The sequence below is a fragment of the Idiotropiscis lumnitzeri genome, unplaced genomic scaffold, assembly GCF_059441095.1.
Source record: "Idiotropiscis lumnitzeri isolate Australia: NSW breed Sydney's pygmy pipehorse unplaced genomic scaffold, RoL_Ilum_1.0 HiC_scaffold_296, whole genome shotgun sequence".
NCBI classification, from domain to species: Eukaryota; Metazoa; Chordata; class Actinopteri; order Syngnathiformes; family Syngnathidae; genus Idiotropiscis; species Idiotropiscis lumnitzeri.
In genome coordinates this window covers 22,369-38,666 of record NW_028283834.1, presented here as the reverse complement: position 1 = coordinate 38,666, position 16,298 = coordinate 22,369, and the positions used below count along the sequence as shown (strand labels likewise).

At 46.9% G+C, this 16,298-nt stretch overlaps 1 protein-coding gene across 3 annotated transcripts in view; it reads right to left on the bottom strand.

Annotated features, from left to right (window-relative positions):
* Positions 1 to 4,603: 4,603 nt before the first annotated feature.
* The window catches only part of LOC148314449 (tissue factor-like), a 28,999-nt gene continuing 17,304 nt past the window's right edge, over positions 4,604 to 16,298 (bottom strand). For all 3 annotated transcript variants that reach the window (XM_088287670.1, XM_088287669.1, XM_088287668.1), the window contains one exon: positions 4,604 to 6,475. In XM_088287670.1, coding sequence (XP_088143796.1) covers positions 6,333 to 6,475 — 143 coding nt within the window. In that variant the 3' untranslated portion in view covers positions 4,604 to 6,332. The remainder of the gene's footprint in view (positions 6,476 to 16,298) is intronic.

The following is a 16,298-nucleotide window of genomic DNA, read 5'->3' as shown; positions in this document are numbered from 1 at the left end:
GACTGTGAACACGTCTTTATTCCAAGACTGCCAACAACAGAATAACGCACAGGCACAAATTTGCGCCAACAAACATTAAAATGAATACGCCCCCAAACGGGATGCCTGCTGGGTGAGAGGCATGGTCCTAATGTCCGCCACACAGCCCCCCCCCCGAACACCCAGAAGGTCGCTCAGAACGAAAACCTCACCGGGGGCTTCACCGGCCTGCCACAACGACTACGCAGGCCATCCTTTAGTGGTGCAGTTGAAACCCGGTGGGCAGGGGGGTCAGGCGAGACAGGAGCGGGAGCACGACACACAACGTCGTCGCGCGGAAGTGAGGCCGTGGACTTTGGAGGGCGACCGCGGCGAGGGACGTGGGCCGGCAACAGCACATCGCCTGCAACCAAATGAGCTGGTTTTAGCCTATCTACCGAGACGCACTCCCTTCGCCCACCCATATCAAGCACAAAACTCTTATCGCCGCGCTCCAGCACCCTAAACGGGCCGTCATACGGTGGCTGCAAGGGCGAGCGGTGGGCATCGTGGCGCACAAAAACAAAACGGGCTGACATAAGCGCGGACGGCACGAATACCTTGGGAACACAGTGGTGAACCGGTGCAGGGCTCAGGGGCCCCCCCGACAAAAAGGAAAAGGGCGGAGCGTCCAAACCGTCTGGCAGAAATTCACCAGGTACGCGAAGCGGCTGACCGAGCACCAACTCAGCAGGAGCGGCGTTAAGATCCTCCTTCGGCGCTGAACGTAAGCCGAGCAAAATCCATGGCAGACGGTCGACCCAGTTACCGTCCGATAACGCAGCTCGCAGCGCAGCTTTAAGTGACCGGTGAAAACGTTCGCACAAACCGTTAGCCTGCGGATGGTAGGCAGTAGTGCGGTGCACGCGCACCCCCAACGATACTGCCAAGGCTGACCAGAGCTCAGATACAAACTGGGGGCCCCTGTCCGAGGTGATATCGGACGGCGTGCCGAAACGCGCGACCCAGGACGACAGAAACGCACGGGCTATATCCACCGAGGTCGTGGAGGACAGAGGAACCGCCTCTGGCCACCTAGTCGTCCGGTCCACCATAGTGAGTAGGTGAGTAAAACCTTGCGAAGGGGGAAGGGGACCTACCAAGTCCACATGCACATGGTCGAACCTCCTGGCCGGAATCGGAAAAGGTTCAAGGCTCGACCTGGTGTGTCGGTGGACTTTGGCACGCTGACATGCTACACAGGCCGCTGCCCACATCCTGACGTCCTTACGAAGCCCGGGCCAGACAAACTTTGCCCCAACCAGCTTGACCGATGCACGGACGCCAGGGTGTGACAGGGAGTGGATCGAATCAAAAATCCGGCGACGCCATTCCAACGGAACTACAGGACGAGGGCGGCCCGTGGACACATCGCAGAGGAGAGCAGTGCGACCGCCCCGCAACACCACCTCCTCAAGCGTAAGAGCCGTACTCACTGCCTTGAGGTTGCGGATGTCAGGATCAACGGACTGGTCGGCAGCCATTTCCGAAAAATCAACCCCGAGCTGGACTGGACACACGATCGCGCGCGATAAACAATCAGCCACAGGGTTACACTTACCGGCCACGTGCCGAACGTCCGTCGTAAACTCTGAAACGGCCGCCAAGTGCCGCTGCTGACGGGCCGACCATGGTTCAGTAACCTTTGACATCGCAAACGTAAGTGGCTTATGATCCACGTAAGCCGTGAAACGGCGTCCTTCAAGAAGGAAGCGAAAGTGGCGCGTCGCAAGGTACAAAGCCAACAACTCTCGGTCGAAAACACTATACTTGCGTTCGTTATCCCGCAGCTTACGACTGAAAAACGCAAGAGGCTGCCACACATTTGCCACGAGCTGCTCAACCACTGCCCCAACAGCTATATCAGAAGCATCTGTAGTTAAGGCAACTTGCGCAGTCGCAATCGGGTGGACCAGGAGAGTCGCACTCGCCAGGGCGTCCTTAGTTTGTTGAAAAGCCTGTTCCCGCCGTGCAGACCACTCGACAGTATCATTAGCTTTCTTATTTTTCAAGGCATTGTAAAGAGGATGCAGGAGGTGGGCCGCACGCGGGAGAAACCGGTTATAAAAATTAACCATGCCCAAAAACTCCTGCAGCGCCTTAATTGAGGCCGGGCGGGGGAAATCCACCACTGCCTTCACCTTGGCGGGCAAGGGGACCGCGCCCTGTGCTGAAATCCGGTGGCCTAAGAAATCAATCTCAGCCAGACCAAATTGACATTTCGCTGGGTTAACGATCAGACCATGCGAATCAAGACGCTTGAAAACCTCTGTTAAGTGCGACAGATGTTCCTCTGGTGAAGGACTGGCCACCAGAATATCGTCAAGATAAACAAACACAAAGTCGAGGTTGCGCAACACAGAGTCCATCAATCTTTGAAAAGTCTGTGCTGCCCCCTTCAGTCCAAAAGGCATGCGCAAGAATTCAAAAAGACCGAACGGGGTTATCACCGCGGTTTTGGGCACATCTTCCGCCTGCACAGGCACCTGGTGGTAACCACGGACCAAGTCCACTTTTGAAAAAATGGTGGTGCCCGCCAAACGTGTGGAAAAGTCTTGAATGTGTGGAATGGGGTAACGGTCATGCGTAGTCACATTGTTAAGGCGACGAAAATCACCACAAGGCCGCCAGGAACCATCCCTTTTAGGCACCATGTGTAAAGGCGAGGCCCACGGACTGTTAGAACGCCTCACAATCCCCAAACGCTCCATTGTAGCAAACTCCCCTTTTGCTATCGCTAATTTGGCCGCGTCAAGGCGACGCGCGCGAGCAAAAACTGGCGGGCCGACCGTGGGTATGAAATGCTCCACCCCGTGTTTAGTGCATGCGGTGGAAAAGGCTGGAGTCGTTAGGGAGGGAAAGTCTGTCAGCAGGCGCTGATAAATGTCACCCGATGCCAAATAATTCGCATGCGTTAATGGCCCGAGTCCCCCAGCCTCACACGGAAAAGTAGCAAAAGAAACAGCGTCAATCAAACGGCGGTTTGCGACATCAACGAGCAGTCCATGTGCACACAGAAAATCCGCGCCGATAATGGGAACCGTGATTGCGGCAACAAGAAAGTTCCACTGGAAATCACGTCCATGGAAGCACAGAGTCACCGACCTGGAACCAAAGCTGATGATGGGCGAGCCGTTAGCCGCACACAGGGGTGGTCCGCAAACGCCGCCCGCCTTGTCCACGGCGGAGGGTGTAAGCAGGCTGACTTGCGACCCGCAGTCCACCAGGAAACGTCGTCCAGAGGACGAGTCTGTAAGGAAAAGCAGCTCGCTCTCTTTGCCGGCGCCCACAGCCACTACTGAACGCCGGCGTTGGAGTTTCCCGGAGCTTCGTAGGTGCAGGGGGGAACACAACGCCGAGCCCTGGCGCCAAACCGCTGATGGAAGAAGCAGAGAACCTTCCCACGACGCTTTCGAACGACCACCGCGGCCACCGTTGACGGATCCACGTCTGGTGTCGTCCCAAGGGTGGAATCGGCCGCCACACTTTGCACGGCGAACCGTCTCGTAGCCAGCAGAACTCGATCCGCTTCCTCAGCCAAACCTCGATGATCGCCGGTCGCCAGACAAGCGGAGTTAGCCAACACTGCGCGCACCGGAGATGGTAGCTGTCGCAGGAAAATGTGCGGGAAAATAAAACCGCCCTCATCCGAACCCAAGAGCGACAGCATATTGTCCATGAGATCCACTGCCGTGCCATCGCCCAAACCGGGCAGGGAAAGGAGCCTATCTGCCCTCTCTGAGTCCGACAAACAGAACCTCCTCAGCAGAAGCTGTTTGAGCGCGTCGTATTTCCCGCCATGTGGAGGTGCTCGCAATAGCTGCATAACACGACGTGTAGTCAGTTGGTCGAGGGACGCCACGACCATGTAGTACTTCGGGTCATCGGAGGTGATTCCACGAAGGTGGAAAAGCGCTTCCACATGCTGGAACCACGAAGCCGGATCGCTCTGCCAGAACTCCGGTAGCCTCACGGTAGCGGTGACGGCTGCAAGATGAGGGAGTTGGGGCGGCATGGCCGAGGAAGACACCTCTTCATCTACGACTTGAAACATACTCAGCGTCGGGGTCACCAATGTGGCAGTTGAAATGAGCACACACGACTGACTGTGAACACGTCTTTATTCCAAGACTGCCAACAACAGAATAACGCACAGGCACAAATTCGCGCCAACAAACATTAACATGAATACGCCCCCAAACGGGATGCCTGCTGGGTGAGAGGCATGGTCCTAATGTCCGCCACATCCTCACACATTCCAAAAACATGCATGGCAGGTCGATTGAACACTCTAAATTGCCCCTAGGTATGAGTGTGAGCGTATGTGTGTGTGTGTGTGTGTATATATGTATATATATATATATATATATATATATATATATATATATATATATACTTATACATATATATACTTATACATATATATATATATATATATATATACTTATACATATATTTATATATATATATACTTATACATATATATATATATATATATATATATACTTATACATATATATATATATATATATATATATATACATATATATATATATATATATATATACATATATACATATATATACAGGGTTCGCGGTTAACCGCTTCCCGATTGCCCGGGGCAAGTGAAATTTGGCCACGGGCAAGGTAAAATTATGGGCAACTTGCCCGACCGGGCAAGCATTTTCTAAAGCAGCCAAATATCTTTAATTCCGACGAAAACTGTGGCGTGATCTGTTTGTGTGCACTGTATGGTGATGGTTTAACCCAGACACCCCCTTATGTTGTGGTATGGTCCATTGGCCTTATCGGGGGCAATGGGCGGGCGCTACGGGGATCAGTTAGTTCAGTGAATGTCGAGTTAAAGTGGACGTCAATAAATCCCGCAGGATTGAAACTCGCTGTAGTTGCATCCTCATTTGAAGTTTGAAAAACACAACAAAAACCTACGATATTTCGGCCGAAAATTGATAGCCGGAAGTTTTCTTACCTTCTGCGCATGTTTACAAGTGGCGACGAGTTTGTTCAAATCCGAACATTTCGGATTCCTCTGACATGACTAAAATAGCTCGAATATTTTTAAGTAGACAATTCAATTGTGAGTAAGGAAGGGAGTAATATTTGATTATTGGCTGTTAATTCATTAGCTCCATGATGTGACCTGACATAGTGTCAGTGACTGTGTTCTGTTTATGCTATGAAACTTATGGAGGCCGCACCACAGGCACTGGTCTTAAAGGAATACACAAATTTCCCACACTCATAATTTACTCATGTGATTCCTCAATTAATAGGCTCTCCTGGATTTAAAATTGATAATCTGGATTGCTATAATATCATTTTCCCAATTTAACATGCAGATTTGTTCATTATTAAAACTACAATTAACATTTTCAATAACTGCACAGGATGATACATTTGCTGTTGTGAGTAGGGTTTCATGGTTGATGATGAAAACAAGATTAATTTATGTTTATCAGATTATATGTTTATTTACATTTGTGGCGCACATTTTACAACCATAAACATTTTATTCTTAGAGAAAAAAAATTGTCACTTGCCCAAGTCGGGCAAGTAATTTGGCTACTCGGGCAAGGCAAATTTTAGTGGCACTTGCCCTATGGGCAAGCAGTTTTTAAAGTTAACCGCGAACCCTGATATATACATATATATACATACATATATATATATATATATACATATATATATATATATATATATATATATATGTGGGGGTTTTTTTTTCCAAGATGGCGGCGCGCATAGACGCAGCGGCTAACGGCTCTCCCTCCCAGTTGCTTTTTATTAGTGTTCTGATTCTGTTGATCAGTCATTTGAACTTCTTTTGTTTTTTATCCCCTTTGTATGGTTTCAGTGAAAACCCAAACTACTGGTGACAGTGTTATACAGACGTGTTACTGTTGAAAACAAAAAGGAAATAATAGTTAAACTTGAGACTGGGATTTGTGTTTATCATTTTTGGTATGGAAAAATCTACTGTCTGTACTATAAGAATTATTATTATTCTGGTGAGGAGGATGATAATTAAAATAGTACAGAAGTGAGTTTTTGTTTTTTTTAAACAGAACATCAACAAAAACACTGCAATAATTTTAGTGTGATACACAATTTTCTGTTATGTATGTCTACAAAATATCATAAAAATTCAAAAGTGGTTTCATAGGAACCAAAATATTGATTTTCGCATAAAAAAAAAAAAAAAAAGAAAATCTTGCTACTAGTTTTGTTCATCCAGTGAACTGCATCTGAGCTGCTATGTACCGTAATAGTGACGTGTGACTGAAGAATAGCTTCTATATACTCTTGAGTGGAACTCCTTCTTTTTCAGTTACGAAGGCCCGCTTCTTGCGCCTGCAGCACACTACTGCTACAACAGCTCCGATGATCAGCAGCAAGATGAGGAGGATGGCTGTTGCAATCACGCTCACCGAATACACTGTATGAAAAAAAGACATTGCATTATCAGAAGAGTTAATGACAAACATAAATCATCCATCCATCCATCCATCCATCCATCTGACCCAAAAGTACAATGTCTTGGTTCCAAATGTGCTCATGTGCCCCGAACTGTTCCCACAAATATGAGAGATAAGAATTCCCTCTTCAGATCTGACTGAGAAGTAAAGCGTCCGTGCTAATGTTTTTGTTCTCAGTGCAGCATTTGATACAATTGATCAAAATAAACTTGAGCATGTCAGGAAGTTATGTAGGATTAAATGGAACAGTCCAAAAATGGTTCAGGTCCTACTTTGAGGCAAAGAGTTACTTTGTGATTATGGGAGGTTTCTCAAGGTGTGTATATATATAAATATTAATATATATATATATATATTTTTTTTTTGTTTTGTTTTTTTGAGGGGGATTTATAGTGAATTTAAGGAAAGACATCTACTGGCGTTATGTATTCAGGCGTTATGTATTCAGGCAACAAAAAAAAATGTAACTGTATCCCATTACTGTTGTAGATTACAGGTACATTTCATAAAAATGTGGATTATTTCAGAATGACATTTTTAATGTGGGGGAGAGAGATCTACAGTCGAGTCCTTGCCGTGCTCGAAACTTGCTGGCTAAACAAGAACAGAAGTGACTCTTTTGGACCATATTCACTGCAGGACTTATTTTAAAAAACATTTCCAAAGAAATGTGTCAACTGTCTAAATAATCTGAACTGCTTGTTATCATGGAGGACCGCGAACCGCTAGCATGCTAATGCTATGCCCGCAATTGGTATGCAAATACTTTACTAATACTCGTTACAAATTGCCCGCAGCTTTGCTATTTAAACACCATCTTACCAATATCATCTGTTAAATTTGGCGCCGGGAATTCCAAAAATACAAACGTATTTTTGTGGTTAACGACATGTCGCAGTCACAAAGCATGTGCGCATGTGTGTTTGTATGAGATTGTTATTGAGAGTGAGAATGATTTATATATATTCACGTTACCTTTATATTATGGCACTTTGATTACATTCCTAACTGCATTTTCTAACAGGTAACTCTTAATTGTATGTATGTATCCATTTAATAGTCAAACGTACCCGATGTTTGGAATAAATGGGTCATATATTCTCAGACCTACATATGCTGACTATTGTTCTTCGGTTTGATCGTATAACTTGATCAAGTCTCTTCTAACAATTCATCCTAAAAAAATAAATTAAAGCATTATTCCAGCTCATACCGTATCGGACAATATCGAAATTGGACATTGCTCTAGGCCGCAATATCGGTAGCGGAAGTGGAAAATGTTGTTTTAGGACACCCAAGTCCAGAGTATTGACATTCATTACTCAAGTAGAAGTACAGAAATACCCCGGTTATCGCGGTTAATGGGGACCGAGACCACCCGCAAAAACTGAAAATCCGCGAAGTAGCGGCGCACCTTCAAAAAAAAATAAAAAATAAAAAATAAAATACTTATATATATATATATATATATATATATATATATATATATATATATATATATGGGTAGAGAGAGAGTGAAATTCATGTTATAACAAAAAAAAACCAAATTATTATTAAAACTTATTTTTTATTCCTCAGCCATTATTTTCGTATTTATTCAATTACTTCTTTTTGTATTTATTTAATTACTTCGACTTTTACCTGCTGGTACGCCGTCCGGTGTGCCCTGTGAATGTTATGATCCTCCAGCAGAGCTGGAGGATTGAGCAGGACTCTCCAAACGCAGACACGGGAAAAAAGGTGGTGATACAAAGATATTTATTATAATCACAATATAGTCAGTGTAATCAGCGCGTCTCGCAGCAGCTGACGGCATGGCGCGAGACGATCGCTGGAGGAACGCCCACACAGCTGAAAAAACAAAAACACACGCGGCATGACAGGCACGGATCATGACAGTGAAATGAAAGGTGGCATTCTTCATTTATTTATTTATTCATTCATAACTGACAGCCTCACGCTACGCTTGTGCCCGGGCGGAAGAGGTGCTCCTATTCGGCTTAACTGTGACACACGCCCGCCCTCCTCCTCCAGAGCTTACATTCGGTTAAACTTAGGGGCCGCTTGGAACCGCCCGTGCCCGGGGAAGGCGCTCCTCTACGGCTTAACTGCCACACACGCCGGCCGGAGCTCTGGTACGGTCCGAACCGCGCGAAACGTCGCCACCAATCGTGTCCGGGGGAACGTGCTCTTCTTCGTCCACTCTCTTCTTCGTCCACTCTCCTCTTCGGCGCACGCCGGCCGTCTAACCGCTCCAGCGCCCCCTCGTGCCGCTCGGCGAAACTACAATGCCCCCGAATATTTTTTAGACCCGCGAAGCACTGAAGCCGCGAAAGGTGAACCGCGAAGTAGCGGGGTATTACTGTATAGATATTGGGATTTTAAAATACTTTCAGAGAAGTTGAAGTGTGAACTCAACAGTTTTTTTTTGTTTTTTTTACTGAAGTAAAAGTATGAGAGTGTGTCATCTTCAATACCGCTTAACCAGTACAAAGTCGCAGGGGCTCCTGGAGCCTATTTCAGATGACTTCGGGCGAAAGGTGACCCCACACTCTGAACTGGTCGCCAGCCAGTCACCGGGCGCACGCTGACACAGTCACAGAGCGGGTACCGATCTCACGCTGCCCGGAAACAAGTCAGGCGAGTGTACCACTACAGCAATCGAAACCCAAGTAATTATTTTTTTTTAAACTACTTAACCCATAAGAACCCACGGTGACACCAGTAGAAAAGTAAAAGTTATGCTAGGTGGCGGTTCTGTCAGAGGTGGAAATAAAACTACTACCGAATGGGGTTTTGTCAGACATTTCCAGCAGACCTTTGTGACAGGGAATTCTGCCGGAGATTTCCAGCAAACCCTCACAATACGTTTGGGCCTACCAGGATAGACCGGCATTATCCCTCACCACTGGAGCCAACATTCTACCAGATGGTGATTGGTTCATAGTTCCACCCCTGTTTTCACACAAACGTCCAAGACATGCACCTACAAATCCAGTGACACAACCACAAAGTGGATAATCAAATTGCAGTTAAAGTGTTGGGGTGTCACATGAACCAATAAACATCCTTAAGCCTGAAGATGATGTTTGTTATGGACAATCCGTGACAAGCACAATGCTTGGGTTCTGGTCGGTGGGGTAGTTCCTCCTAATCACGCCACCCAGGTCTCACTGTCCTACGTGAGGGAACCCAGACTCCCACATGGAAGTCCCCCAGCAGAATGATGGAGTCCCCAGCCAGAGCGCTCTCTGGCACTCCTTTCAAGGACTCCAAAAGGGTGGGTACTCTGAGCTGCTGTTTGGTCTTTATTTGAGACCCATCTCCACGCCTGGTTTCACAGGGGGGCCACGGAGACGAAGGGAAAACAATGTCTGTTTGTTTCAATCATCATGGGGTCCTGGACCCTGCTTAGTCTGGCCCCTTACCTAGACCCTGTTTACCAAGGGTGACACAGTCTGGGGCATACAGTCCCAGCCTGGTTTACGTGGCAAGATTATTAGCCCCATTTCAGTCACGATTCTCCACTCCCAACAATCAGAAAGACGCTCTTATAATCGGGATGGCTTCAATTAGGGCTGTGCCGATAATTCGATATCGATATGTTTAGAATTAGAATTAGAAATCCCTTTATTGTCATTGTACTCAAGAGTGCAACGAGATTAGAGAGTGTGTCACGATAGTTACGTGACTGATATCAATAGAAAATGGTATCGGTAAATTATCGATCCAACCGCACCACCCCACCCCCTCCTTCAAAAAAATAAATAAAATGGAGCAGATTCGACCTATCACGGCCCAACTCGTCTCAAACTCCCTCCCATTAGGGAAATGCAACCTGAGGCTCACACATGCGCCGCTGAGCTAGCGTGACTCATAACATAAAAAACAGCATGCACGGTACCCTGATGGAAAAATAGATGAGCACGACAGCGCGTGAAGAAGTCGTTGATAAGAAAGGGAAGGTTACGTCGCGAGTTTGGCAGTATTTTGGGTATTTTAAGTCCGACTTGAGTCAGAAGACTGACCCCGTATGTAAACTATGCAAGATCGTCGTGCCGACAAGTGGCGGTAACACGACCAATTTGTAGTGAATGTAGTGAATGCAACTTCGTTAAACAATTGGACATGGCTACAGTGCTTTGGCCATCGTTTGCACTCTGCAATTGGTAAGTACTCCATCAATCCTGGTTGATTCATGTGAATTTAATTAGCCAATAGAGCTCCATATAAATGTATATGTAGATAGCTTTCATTGTTATCATTAATATCATAATTAGTTTGACTGTTGATGATATTCGTAGTATTATTACTATTGAAAGCACATTAGCTGTTGTACTTACCAATCTGTTATCCTTATTTACACAATTTTTACACTTGTGTTTCAATAGGTCTCGCAGGGAAGGATAAAGGAGTGGAAAGGGCTGTTGGTGTGTGTAAGAAATTGTCTCAGGTGCGTCTCCAACGCACACCTGATGGTCATCATTGTTAGTGGGCTTCTTAAGCACTGGAGAAAGAGGAGCTAGTCGCCGGAATATTGTGTCCAGTTGCCATCTCCCAGTGCGCATTTCGTATCGTGAGTTTTTCTGTGTTGCGTCGATAGCGTCCACGTTAGTCTTTCCTGGCTCTAGTAATTCGATGTAGTCCTCTAACCTCGTGTAGGTTAGTTTAATTTGTTAGTGTAGATATTATTGAGTGTTCCCCAGGTGGCGGAGTTTTTCTTTTTGTCTTTAGAGTATTCGCTTTGTTTTTTTTTGTTTGGGTTAGTCCTGTTTTTGGCGGCTAGCTCCTTGTTTCCACCCATTCACCTTTAGATTTTTTTGCGTATCGCGGCTCGTTTCGTATAGTGGAGTTTTTTGTGTTTTTTCTTAATCCCGTCTGATGTGCTCCCTTTGTTAAATAAAACTCTATTTTGTTTGATTTCTGCCTCTGTCCCCATTCTTGGGTCCGCCGTGCTACAATACACACTCGTAACACTTCTATTCGTGGAAAAAAAGAGGGACCTTTTGAAAGCTCAGGAACACCTTCATCTCCCAAAACACCAGCTAGTTACAGAGTCACCAACCAGGTGGGGCTCAAAACAGAAGATGGTGCCAAGGGTCCTCTAACAACAAAAGGCAATCAGTGAAGTTTTGTCTGCAGACAAAATCACCAGGCCCCTGATCCCTACATAGCAAGACATTGATGTTCTTGAGTCTCTGCATGAGGCTTTAACTCCTCTTCTGGAATTCACAGACTCCCTCTCTGGGGAGTCATATGTGACAATCTCTTATGTGAAGCCAGTATTCCATCTGTTGCGTACAAATTTGCTCAAGGGAAAAGAGCGGGACACTCAACCCACAAAAGAGCTGAAGACCACAATCATGACTTATTTTGATGAGAAATGAGCCGAGTTGGCCACAGATGATATCCTTGATATGGCTGCCTTTGTGGATCCTAGATTCAAGACACGGTACGTTCGTTCAGACTAGGTAGAGGTCATTAAAAAAAAGAGCAGTGTCTGAGTTATTGGATAACGACTCGGTCCAATCACAGGCAGAGATATCAGTGGACCAGGGCAAACGAAGAGGAGCTGCCATTGAACCACCTCTGCCACCGGTGAAGAAACAACGCAAATCGCTAGGTAGTTTCTTCCAAGTAAAAAGTCAAGAGGGTGAAGAGGCCTCACCTTTAACTGAAACGCAAAAAGTTGAAAGTGAGCTGGAAAGCTACATACAGTGCCATGATGCGAATAGTGAGTCTGACCCCTTGGAGTGGTGGAAATTAAATGAGTGCAACTTTCCAAAAGTGTCTCAGCTAGCCAAACAATATTTGTGCATTCCAGCCGTCCTATACGCCCTCTACACCTACGACTGCAGCCCGGCCCACGGTAACAACACCATCGTCAAGTTTGCTGACGACACGACAGTGGTCGGTCTGATCTCGGAAGGTGACGAGACAGCCTACAGAGAGGAGGTCCAGAGACTGACGGCTTGGTGCGAGGACAACAGACTGCAACTCAACATTGCAAAAACAAAGGAGATCGTCATCGACTTCAGGAGGAACAAAACGGTACCGCCCCCCCTCTGCATCGAAGGCGTGTGTGTGGAGAGGGTCCACACGTTCAAGTTCCTGGGAGTACAGATCTCCGATGACCTTTCTTGGACACACAACACCACAGCAGTGGTAAAGAAGGTCCACCAGCGTCTGCACTTCCTGAGAGTCCTCAGGAAATTCAACCTGGACAGGAAGCTGCTGCTGGCCTTCTACCACTTGTCCATTGAGAGCCTGCTGACGTACTGTGTCTCCACCTGGTACAGCGGCTGCACTGAGGCGGACAGAGTGAGGCTCCAGAGGACAGTCAAAACAGCGCAAAGGATTATTGGCTGCCCTCTCCCCTCACTGTCGGACATCTACACCGCCCGGTGCCTCAGAAGGGCTCTCAACATCGTCAAAGACAATACCCACCCAAACTCACACCTATTGGACCTGATGCCCTCTGGCAGGCGCTACAGGTGCATCAAATCAAGGACCAATAGACAGTTTCTTCCCAAGAGCCATCTCCCTTCTAAACTCACACACACACACACACACACGACCACCCGTACCTTGCAGAACAGCAACGTGATGTGTTTGTATATACCCTATTCAGTATTATTTTCCATTGCACTAACTATTCTCTTATTTATCTAATTTATATATTTTATTATTGTTGTATTGCACTGGAGAGGGGAGCTCTCTAATCTCGTTGCACACTTGAGTACAATGACAATAAAGGGATTTCTGATTCTGATTCTAATGCCTGTCCATTATACAGAGGGGGAAACGCTGTAATGATAAAAACTACTGAATGATTGAAAATACTGCAATGATAAAAATATTGCAATGATAAAAGTACTGTTATGGTAAGAGTACTGAAATGATAGAAAAGTACTGCATGATAGAAAATACTGCAATGATAAAAGTACTGTAATGGTAAAAGTACTGCAATGATAAAATATACTGCAATGGTAAAAGTACTGTAATAGTAAAAGTACTGCAACGATAGAAAAATACTGCAATGATGAAAGTACTCTAATAGTAAAGGTACTGCAATGATAAAAGTACTGCAATGATAAAAGTACTGTAATAGTGAACGTCCTGCAATGGTAGAAATACTGCAGTGATAGAAGTACTGTTATAAGAATACTGTAATGGTAAACAAAATACATCATTGGTCAATATTTAAGTACACCATTGGCTGAAAGTACAATAGTAGTGTATATTGCATCCTAGGACTGCACAATTGCACTAATGCCCTCCTGTTTGTAGGCCTGACCCAATGATCTTGTCAAAAAGTCTGACAGCAGTCGGCAGGAAGGAGCGGCGAAATCTCTCTTTGGTACAGCGAGGGTGTAACAGTCTATCACTGAAGGAGCTGTGGAGTGTTCTCAGAATGTCATTGAGTAGGTGGGCTGGGTTGTCCAGCATTGATGACAGTTTTGCCGTCATCCTCCTGCCCCCCACTGAGTCCACAGAGTCCAGGGAGCAGCCCAGGACAGACTGGCCCTCCTCACTAGTTTGTCCAGTCTCTTTTTGTCCCGGCCCGAGATGCCTCCTGCCCAGGAGACCACTCCATAGAAGATGACTGATGAAACCACTGAGTCATAGAAGTTCCTGAGGAGTTGTCAGGTTCGCCAATTTGACATATAGTGTTCGTTAGCTAAAAGGAGAGACACGCAGCCCAAGTGGAGACAGAAAGGTTAACAAAGTTTATTTGACAACTTTATCTCCCCTCTGTTCCTCGATGCTTTTCACACATTCCCTTTTATAACATCGGGGAATCAGATTACACTTCAAGAAATCAGATTACACTCAAGGGTGGTACAGTTCGTCTTCTCAAAAGCTGGTTTAGTCCGGTTTATAATTGGCGTGCCGCCATGGGTCGCAGCTGACTTTGACGTCAACATCTTTTATGACCCAGCACGATGTTGCTTGCTTCAGACTTCGATGCCAACTTATCAGGGCTCCTCACGATGTTGTTTACTTCATCCTCACTTCTGAAGAAGTGCCACCGCCCCGCCAATTGCAGACACCTCTCTGCAGTAGAGGTGTCTCCCTGTATCACCCCTCACACTGCAAACACTCAGCATAGTTCACTCTATTAAACTGCAACATGTTATATGCGCTACATATTAAAATAAGCTGCATCACGGCAAATGTATAATAACCTCTTAATATTATTCTAACAGGAGTGTTCCCCGAACGCCAAAGGACCTCAGCCTCCTGAGTAGGAAGAGTCTGCTCTGACCCTTCCTATAGAGAGCGTCTGTGTTGTCGCTCCAGTCCAGTTTAGTGTTCAGATGAACACCCAGGTGCTTGTAAATTGAGACCCTCTCAACGTCTGTTCCCTGGATATTCACTGGTGCAGGTGGAGAGTGCCGACGCTTGCGGAAATCCACCACCAGCTCTTTGGATTTCACAGCATTGATTTGGAGGCGGTTCTGCTGACACCAGTCCACAAACCCCTGCGTAACCCCTCTGTACTCCCGATCGTCACCGTCAGTGATGAGGCCGACAATCGCAGAGTCATCAGAGAACTTCTGCAGGTGACAGGTTGTGGAATTGTATTTGTAGTCTGAGGTGTAGAGGGTGAACAGGAAGGGAGGCAGAACAGTTCCCTGCGGCGCTCCCGTGGTGCAGAGGAGCACGTCAGACACACAGTCCTGTGTCCTCACATACTGTGGCCAGTTTGTGAGGTAGTCGTGGATCCATGTGATGAGGTGGTGGGCCACTCCCGCCTGCTCCAGCTTGTCTCCCAATAAGGCGGGCTGGATGGTGTTGAAAGCACTTGAGAAATCAAAGAACATGATCCTCACCGTGCCCCCCGCCTTCTCCAGGTGGGAGAGTGAAGTGTAGAGCATGTAGATGATGGCATCATCCACACTGATGCCAGGCTGGTATGCGAACTGGAGTGGGTCCATTGAGGAGCTGACCAGGGGGCGTAGATGGACGAGGACCAGTCTCTCCAGGGTCTTCATCAGATGAGACGTCAGCGCCACTGGTCTGAAGTTGTTGAGCTCCTTCGGATGGGGTGTCTTTGGAACCGGAACCAGGCAGGATGTTTTCCACAGCTGGGGGACTCTGCCCAGCTTCAGGCTCAGGTTGAACATGTGCTGGACGATTCCACACAGCTGGTCTTCGCAGGATTTGAGGAGCTGGGAGCTAATCCCATCTGGGCCGGCTGCCTTCCTGTTCCTCAGCTGGTTCTTCACCTGAGATGTTGTGAGGAACAAGGCTGAGCAGGAGGAAGTGGTGGTTGTCTGATGAGGCTGGGAACTGGAGCCTGTGGAGAGAGAGAGGGGAGAGAGAGGGGGAGAGAGGGTCTCGTTCGCAGTGGCAGGAGGGGTTGGTGGGGGCTGCAGCAGGGGAGCCTGCGCGGGGTCAGGCATTTGATCAAACCTATTGAAAAATAGGTTCAACTCATTTGCCCACTGAAGCCCCCCCCCCCCTTCTGGGTCTCACCTGGTTGTCCGTGGCCTGAGATGGTCTTCAGGCCCCTCCAGACATCCCTGGCATTGTTCCGTTGCAGTTGTTCCTCCATCCGCATCCTGTAGGACTTTTTCCCCTCTCGGATCCTCCTTCTCAGCTGACGCTGCACCCTCTTCAGCTCGTCCTTGTCGCCTGACACGAAAGCCCTCTTTTTCTCCTTCAGGAGAGCTTTAATGTCCGGTGTGATCCAGGGTTTGTTGTTGGAGAAACATCTTACAGTCCTGGTGGGAATGGTGTTCTCCATGCAGAAGTTAATATAGTCTGTAATTGTGT